Source organism: Magnolia sinica, chromosome 5 (genome assembly GCF_029962835.1).
Source record: "Magnolia sinica isolate HGM2019 chromosome 5, MsV1, whole genome shotgun sequence".
Classification (NCBI taxonomy): Eukaryota; Viridiplantae; Streptophyta; class Magnoliopsida; order Magnoliales; family Magnoliaceae; genus Magnolia; species Magnolia sinica.
The window spans coordinates 111,460,290-111,470,174 of NC_080577.1; the positions used below are offsets into that span (position 1 = coordinate 111,460,290).

At 39.5% G+C, this 9,885-nt stretch overlaps 1 protein-coding gene across 1 annotated transcript; it reads right to left on the reverse strand.

Annotated features, from left to right (window-relative positions):
* Positions 1–9,324, reverse strand: LOC131246710 (bidirectional sugar transporter SWEET14-like). Its single transcript, XM_058247060.1, has 6 exons — positions 9,044–9,324; positions 7,244–7,280; positions 6,725–6,935; positions 6,151–6,312; positions 1,013–1,132; positions 1–424 (listed from the first exon to the last, which is right to left on the reverse strand). The coding sequence occupies exons 1-6, from the start codon at positions 9,093–9,095 to the stop codon at positions 137–139; spliced, it is 870 nt and encodes a 289-aa protein (XP_058103043.1). The 5' UTR covers positions 9,096–9,324; the 3' UTR covers positions 1–136.
* Between the last annotated feature and the right edge of the window lie 561 nt (positions 9,325–9,885).

The window sequence follows — 9,885 nt, forward strand, 5'->3', positions numbered from 1 at the left end:
GAGAGAGAGCTTGAAGAAGCGCATATGGTGTAGGAATGCCTCTCCCCATCATTCATCTCTTTTGAACCAAAAATCCCAAAATCATACATAGAAGTTGCATCCAAGTCCCAACTAATGCATATAAGAACATGCATTATCAAACTTCGCATTTACTTGATTGGGCCTCCTCAGTGGGCCCCACATCTTTCTTGTCCTGATCAGCCCGTTCAAGTGACTGTACATCTTCGTCCATGTTTTTCTCATTGTGGGTCTGTGGCACAACATCGATCGGGTGGACCTCCGAACTCCCTATCGTGCTCAGCCTAACGACGTTGGCGATGTGTTCGGGTAGCTTTTGTTCTTGAATTTCTTTCTTGGTACCCTTATAAAACATGTATAGGATCATTTGAAGGAGGCCGAAGATGAAGCCCACCACATTTGGCAGCTATTTGTAACAGAAACACATTTGAAAAAACAATCAGTGATGAAATCAACATACAATGAGATTGGGCCAGACCCGGCCCAATAGGCCCAAAACCGGCCTGTCATCGGGCCCCAGCCCTGAAATTTTCTTTATTGGGTCTTGAAATGCCCAACTACAGCAAGCCAATGAAAGGACTGGGCCTGAATTCGTCTAGGCTTCAATAGGTGAAGCCCAGTCCATGATAGCCGAAGAACTTTCGCACTCTAATTTACATTTGGTTGTATGATCCATGAATCCACACCGTCCATCTAATAGGCCTTATAACAGATGGCCCATGATACAAAATGTGCAGGACATTTCTGCTTTTATGTCCCTTTTCTATTCAAGCTGTCCACTTCGACTTCAAGTGCATGGATGCTTATTTTGGCGAGATTTTTGTACTGTAGTCAATCCATGGGAAGGCCCACCCTATGGACGCGCTAGATTTACCAAGCACATCGTCTACATTGGAGCAGTGATGAATCAAGATTGGTTTGTTGCACAAAAAAAAAAAGAAGAAGAAGAAGAAGATTGGTTTGTTGCACAAAAGACTAATAATGGAATACTTACAGCAATGAATTTATCCTTCAGTAGAAAACCGTAGGAGAACCACATCACAGCACTCAATGTAAGGAAGAAAGACAAGTAAAATGGCATGAACTCTACACTCTTCGTACGTATAACAAGCCTCTACATACACAAAAAATACATAATAAAAAATCAAAATAAATAAGGGCCCGTTTGGTTGGACTAAAAATCATGAAATTGGTTGCACTAAATATCATGAAAATTTCATATTATTTGGTGCAACCAAAGGCACCCTAAAACTAACAATGAACATTGCATGAGTTATAACCATAAATGAAGGTAGGCCCAAACATGTGCAAGTCCGGCCCATAAGCTAAGGAATTGGGATTGTGTTTGGTTGGGGCATGGCCCTGTTGGGATTTGTGCTGCGGAATCACACGAATATAGATCTATGATAGCAATCTAATGGCACCAAGCAAACACAACAGAACACAAAGATTTAACGTGGAAAACCCTTTTAGGAAAAAAACCACGGCACAAAGCGACAAAATTCCAATGCGAAAATAGAAATTACAAAGAAAAATGACTTACCCGATTCGAATAACCTCGAATCTCACCCTTGTTACACCCTTTAAAAACCCTAAAACCCTTTTAGAAACCCTTGAAACCCCTTTAGAAAGCCTTTGCATACCTGAGAATGGCCTTAGGGACTCCTATTTATAGATGAAGAAATTCCACTTACACACCTCCCTAGAAACTGCATCAAATTTACGCAGTCCCCACATAAACCGCGCACCGTCTGCGTAACCCTCAACTAGTTGAGCACAAACTTCAACTGGTCGAGCATCCCGGAATCCCAAATACATCGTTACTAGACTACGAGTCAAACTGTCTTCGACTAGTCGAACCAGTAGCTCGACTGGTCAAGCATCTCGGTGAACCAAGATTTAAGACATCTGTTTTACAACAATCTCCACCATGTCTTTAATCTTTAACCGTGTAGCTTCTCGACCTCTTCTCTTATCTATACATCACATCATAACTTCAATCAACACTTCTTGTATATACTCTATCCTTCTTTTACGCCATTACTAAGCCTAAAATAGTTGCACAAAACTTGAACTTTTCTACAGGAACAATCTAAGTGAGCATGTCTGTCGAATTTAAATCCACATGCCCAATTACCTTTGCTCATGTCTTCTCAAAAGTAAGACGTAGTCTTCTATACCTCGAATCTATCGAAGTAACCATCTCACCGCCATCCAATGTTGCTTGTTGGGGTATTTGCTCACAACACCAATTACCTGTGAAATAACCGGTCTAATACAGACCATGGCATGCACTACCAACTGCATTTGAATTAGGCTCATGAGACATATCCTATTTTTCCTCATCTGTTTTATGACATGTCCTGAGGAAAACTTGAGGAGAGACCCATAGGGAACGCTCTCCTGCTCTGTCTGGCCCATCACATCCTTGATCAATACCTACACAAGGTATTTTACCTGTGATTATTAAAACCTACTTCTCTTTCAGTCTCAATGCCGAGAACCATCTTTGCAACCCCCGATCCTTCATCCTGAATGTCCCACTTAACCGAGTCTTCAATACATTGATTTCAGACATATCATAATTAGCGATCTACATATCATCAGCATACAATTCTGACTTATCATGAAGGAATTAAACTACTGTTTAGGGGATAGGTCGTACCACGACATCCTGCAAACTCTTTTTCTCAGCCCATTTAACTTCAAATCGCTCTGGTTGCTTCATATAGATCTGCTCTTCCAATTTTCCGTGCAGAAGTGCAGACTCAACATCCATCCTTTCCAGCTCAATATCGCATTGGCCAACCAACGGCAATCACGAATCTGATAGACACCTGCTATACCGTTGGCGCGAATATCTCTGAGAAGCTGATCACTACTCTTTGAGCATAACCATTCGCTACCAACCTCAATCTATATCTATGCTGTATCCTCTTGAAGATCCACCTGCATCTAACCACTTTTCAGCCCAATGGAAGCTCCACCAGCTCCCATATGTTGATTTGGTATAACGAGTCCATCACATCGCTTATAGTCACCTTCTACTTCTCAACACCAGACTCATTTAGAGCTATCTGAATAGAGGACAGATTCTCTACGATATTGGAGTCATCCATGTACCTCGTCGATATTCTGCGATTATGCCGTGTGATTCTTCTCACAGGTAGCTGCTGTATCTACTCTATATCTTTGTCCACGCATCTCAGCCTTCATGCACTGCCTGCTCATGTCGTCATGCCCAGCATGCCACACACGAGCAAAGGTGGAATCCGCTACAGCCACCGCAGCTCCACCTTTTGAAGTGCTCCTGATCAACCTGTAAAGATTACCAAATCGCTGCGCTTTCATGATTACTCGTGCCCCCTTAGATACTTTAAAAGCACCATCAATACTTATGAACTTGCAGCCCATTGCCTCAAGTGCACTAAAAGAAATCAAATTCTTCTTCAAATCAGAAACGTGCTTGACATTAGTCAAGGTACGCTCCACCCCATCAAACATCTTGATACGCATCGTACCAACCGCCATAACATTACAGGCAATGCCATTGCCCATAAACACCCGTCCACTATCGCAATCCCTGAAGCTAGTGAAACAACTCCGATGAGAAGTCATGTGAAAGGATGCCCCTGTGTCTATAATTCACTCGCCCTTACGATCATCGTAAAAGTGTCTGATCGTAAACACAGACAAAACATCACCATCACATCCACTCAATCCATCCGATGTGGCACCGTTGGCCTCCCGATATGAAGCCTCAAAATATTCTCTCTTAGATTTAGGATTTGTACAATCCTTCTTCACATGTTTTCTCATCTCACAATTCCAACACTTTAACTTGCCTTTGCCTTTGCCCATGAACCTAGATCTTGACCCTAAAGATCCTATACCTTACTCAGAATTCTTGTCTCTCGTAATCAGTGCATTGGAAGATATCTCCATGTCATCGTTAAGCTTTCTTATGGCCTTCCCTTGAAGGGTTGAGATAACGGTGTCGACACTCAGGGTTTTATTCGTGGTGCACATTGTGCCCTTGAATGACTCATACGACACTGGAAGAGAATTCAGCAACATACATACTTGTTCTTCATCTTTCATCACTTTCTTTATATCAAGCAATTTACAAACCAATTTATTAAAGTTATTGATGTGAGCCTCCATATCTCCACCCTTTGCCATCTTGAAGTTATACCACTTACGTTTCAAGTGTAGGCGATTTTCAGAGAATTTTTACACATACACATCATCTAACTTTGCCCATAACTTAGCTGTAGTTTTATCCCTCATGACATTGTAAAGAACCTCATCCGTGAGACATAAATGAATCAATGATAAGACCTTCTTATCAAGAGTATTCTAATCATCATCAGTCATAGTAGACTTTCGCTCTCCAAGAGCACCATCTTTACCTTACTTGATTAAGGAACTAATCATCTTGATCTTCCATAACTCAAAATTATTTTTTCCTGAGTACTTCTCAATATTATACCTAATGTTAACCATTATTGTTTATCCCTCAGATTCAGATCTGTCCCCCCCCCCCCCAAACAATTACTCTAATACCACTTATTGGGATTTGTGCTGCGGAATCACACATATATGGATCTAGGATATCAATCTAATGGTACCAAGCAAATACAAGAGAAATCAAAGATTTAACGTGGAAAACCATTTCGGGAAAAAAAAAACACGGCACTAAGCGACAGAATTCTAATATGAAAATAGAAATTACAAAGAGAAATGACTTACCCAATTTGAACAACCTCGAATCTCACCCTTACTACACCCTTTAGAAGCCCTAAAATCCTTTTAGGAACCCTTGGAACCCCTTTAGAAAGCCTTAGCATACCTAAGAATGGTCCTAGGGACTCCTATTTATAAATGGGAAAACTCCACTTACGCACCTCCCTACAAACTGCCTCAAATTTATGCAGTCCGCGCATAAACCGTGCACCGTCTGCGTAACCCTTAACTAGTCGAGCTTGGGTTTTAACTGGTTGAAAGACCTATTCGACTAGTCGAATATCCTGAAAATCATAAATATATCGTTGCTAAACTTTGAGTTGAACTGTCTTCGACTAGTCGAAGGGATCTTCGACTAGTCGAGCCAATACCTTGACTACTTGAGCATCTCGGTGAACTAAGATTTAAGACATCTGTTTTACAACAACCCATCATCCAAACTACCCAGCCCACTAACATTAAGCTGGGGACGGTTGGGTTTTTGATTGGGCCTTCCCTAATTAATCAACGGTTCATGGATCCAGATCATGGGCCTTGATGATCAGTCTAAACCAAGACAGCCCATTTCTCGCCGTATAAATATCATTTATTGTACACCTTTTGAAGTGTATACATGGATAAGTACATTTGTTTGTGCATGCAAACAAGATGTTTGCTAGAATACATCATGATGTATTGTTACAGGATATGCCGCACTTTATTTTTTTTATATATGGAGTCAGATTTTAATGTTCTAAACCGTTCATATGATGAGACTCACCCAAGATAGTGGGTATTTGAAAAATCGAAGCTCTTAAATTAGAATATTTCAACCAATTTATCATTTTCTCTTTTTCCTTTGAATCCTTGACAATCGAAAAGTTAAATCTATTTCAATATGTGGGTTTTTTTAAAAAAAAATAAAAAATAAAATCTCATCTACAGTGAGGCCCATCATATAAACGGTTTGGGTTAATGGAAACACTCCGAACAAAATTCCTATGGGGCCGGGCAGTCCCACTATTATCAATAAAGACTGTTGGATAGGAGGATTCCACCTTCACTTGCCCTTGATATGAAAAATAACCATGATCTGATAATCAAGTCATACAATTAATGGCACACAAACATAATATTTTTGTAAGAGTAAAAATGATCTCACCATATCAATTTTGCCTGCCCTTATTGAATGGATTTGATCATCTAGGGTGATATTGGGGTCATAGGCAATCCACAGTGGACCGTTCTTATTGAATGGCCAAGTATGATCATTAGTCGGCCATTTGGGCCACAACTATAAATTTGCCCATTTGGGCCACAACTATAAATTTGCACCATATCAAGGTTAGAACTATCATAGAATTTTAATCCAAAAACAACCATCAAAGCTTGATGTATCAATCTTACCATGATGCTCAAAGGAGCTGCAAAGACACTAACGGAGAAGGCGACACAAACCCATCCAAGGACCCGAACACGCTGTGGGCCCCCCACTAACACTTGGGTCAAGATAAGAATCAAACAAAACACCCCAACATTTAACAACAAAAGCAGTTTAGCAGTAATGAGCTGCAAATCCAAATTCAAAACCAGTTGTTAGAAACAAAAAAAAAAAAAAAAAAACAAAAAAAAAAAAACGGTAATTGTACAACACTACGTACAAGATCTGGACCATTCATGTAGCATTTCTCACCATAGATGGATTACATCTCAAAATTTAGTTCAATCTGAGGATCTTAAGTATTCAACTAGAACCTTAACCAAATATGAACATCGGCCTTTTTCTTCAAATTGAGCTATGAGGATTGACCAACTTTTTAAATTTTCAGGTCATGGACCATACTGATGTGGATTTTAAAGTGATTGGTCCGGATCTTGTACACATCTACCATTTGTACCCATGGAACATGTAGAGCTATAAGGTGTATATAAGATTGATTTATTGAGAATAAGATGAATTGAAGAAATCTTTCTAAAATACCTTAGCCTTCTTTGGTGCATAAGTTATGTATATTGTGATGTATATGGTTTGGATGACACATCCAATGGTGTTGATTGTGATCAACAGGTAAGCATCGGTCTTTACAAACGCATAGTAAATCCACATCATTGCACTGAACAATGCAACCACATAAGGAAGTGATTGAAATCCCTCCGTTGATTTCTTCCTATAAACTCGATAAAATGTGGGCCTGTGGATGAGATTAAAAGTCCTAATTAATGTCCCATACTTCTAATAATAACTTAGCAAAGAAATTAAGCTAAAAAGAAAATTAAAGTTTGTGCGTGTAGGATTAAGATATGAGATCTGTGGGGCCAAACATTTCCCACCATCCATTGACCAGAAATCTCTATACACATCTCACCTGCCTCCTTTTTGTTTTTATCAAAAGTTGGCGGGAACTGTTCAGTGAATGCATGTGCATTGGATTTCTACCCACTAATCATCTATCTCTAATGGGGGCAGAAGAACCAATTGGAGAGGAGAGAGAGAGCTTACAAGGGAGCAAGGTAGACCATGAACGAGACTATGTTACCTGCATCATTAATAACAGTAATAAAATTAATAATCTTTTTTGTAAAATAAATGTTTGAGAATGTCTGATATTCTAATTCCACATATTGTAAGAGCCACGCCTATCCAAACACAGAAACACATGCCTAAATGGAACACATGTGCAAGATCTGAGCTTTCCATCAGGTGGGCAACGCTAATTCGATCTTCTGGCCTAAAGGCAGGCCATTCTCACTTCTCAAGTGGGCCATAGCACACATAGCAAATGGATGGCCAAAAATACTTATTTAAACCATCAACTTTGTATGTGGCCCACTACTGATTGCATGCATCTTTAATGTACGTTGGTAAGTAGGTTACAATGTTATAATACTTAGAAAATAACATTAAATTTCTTTTATTCAATTAAAAGCATGTGTCAAAGTGGCACACCTATGAGAGATCCAAGCTATCCATCAGATGGGTCCCACTGCTTAGTTGACTTAGGGTTTAGAAACAAACGGTTGGCTAACAAAATTTGGCCGAGCTTTTCTAATCCATCTTCTTTGTTTCTAACATTATGAGCTCTTTGATCTGTTAGCTGGTCTCATTTTTGGACAAGGGTAAAATCGAAGTGGTGGGACACACCTAATAGAAGGCTTGGATCTCACACATGTGTGACATTCTAGTACGTGGGTTTGGCGTGTAGATGAGCTTAATTAACTACAAGAAAAACACATATGAGAAAGCCTTCCATGATTAGATTAGCATACCCTTATTTTTAAAAATGAACAAAAATATTGGAAAGCAATAAACCCAAATCAAACAAAAAAGAAAAGAAAAAAATATCTCAAAAAAAAAAAAAAAAAAACAATGCACACAAACACGTGTGCCAATAATGCACAACTGTGTGAGATCGAGCTTTCCATCAACTGGGCCACATTGATAAAATCTTCTAACTAGCTAAAAAACCTAGCAGTTATACTCCTCAGGTGGGCGAAAATGTATAGAGAAAAAGAAAGCTAAAACAATTTCTTTCTGACCATTCATCTGTTTTGTACACTGTAACGTCTTGATATTAAGACCAGAAGATCTAAACAGTGTGGCCCACCTAAATGAAAACTCAGATCTTAACTCCTGCCCCATATCATCTAGTCTGCATGTGTATTCATTGTGCTATGCACGTGTCAGCTTAACAAACCTCTCAACTTAAAATATTAAAAACCCTAAAATGGAAAAGAATGAAAATATGAAAAAAGAAATTAAATCAGAAGTCTTGTTAACCTTTTCATATTGATTATGTTAGCAGTTACACAGAAATCATACCTAAATGGTGGAAAAACCGTAAAAATAAATAAATAAATAAGAATCAAACAATTGTAAGGAAAACATATAAAATAAATCTCTACAAAAAGCCTTTAAAAATATAAATTTCATGATATATGGTGCAAACAAACACAACCTTAGAAAAGATGGGCCACAATCCTTTTAATCTTAGTGTCTATCAATCTAACAAGTCAAAATTCTGTGGGTGGTGAATGGTGACGATGACCATGTCTATGAAACTTAATACATAACAAGATTAAAAATAACTAAAAACCATTTAGAAAAAAGGAAAAGGAAGAAGGTGGGCCACCATCCATCAAAGCTGACTATCTACTCATTTATGGTGGATGGTGTGAAGATGGTCATCTCTATAAATCTTAATAATCATACAAAATAATTATAAAACATTTCCAAAAAATAAAGAACAAGAACAAAGGGAGAAGGTGGGCCAGAACTCATCAAAAGCCACTATCTATTTACCTAAGAGACCAAAGGTGAAAGTCCATGGAGGATGGATGGTGATGATGGCCATCTCTATAGAACTAGTTATATATTCTGGCTTTATATAGGGGGAAGAGAGAGAGAGAGAGAGAGAGAGAGAGAGAGAGTTGGGTATTGCACACCAAAAGAAAAACCCTAGATTTCTATCCTCCTCCAACTCCAATGAGATGAAAACAAGGGCTGTTGTTGCAATTCCCTTGATTGCATGTATGAGTGGAGTGGTTAGGTGGTGTGGGCATTCTGCATGAAGGTAGGGAATGGGATTTAAATAGGAGGGAGGAGGGGCTGCACTGTTCTCATTCAAGCCGCATGAGATAGAGGGTGGATTATAGGTGGCATGATGAATTTCATCTACCGCCATGCATGTGACACGTGTGGGGTTCAGAGCACCGACATTGAACACGTGTGCATGATTCATCGCAGGTCATCAGTGAGTCCCAGGGATGCAAATAAGCTGCACGTGTACATTGAAAATAGACCGTTGGTAACTCTCTTTCAAACCGTCTATTTCTCGCATGGATGTGGCCCGCACACGCCGGACTTGTAGGCAGACGAGAATCTGCTATGGGCCCCTCGAGTGAACGGTTTGGATTGATAGAACGTGCCATGTATCAGCACGTGTGAGAGTTTGTGTTTAGGAAGTGGAGGTGCGGGCTACAAATGGTTTTTTGTTGTTTGGTGGGCCATTGGATAATCATTTTTAGGGCAACCGAACGGATGTGGGGGCAGAAGGAATTTTACGTTACGAGAATGAGGGCAGTTCACGTGACTGGCAAAAGGGTTTTTGGGCGTTTCTCTCTCTCTCTTCCAACCGTATACGC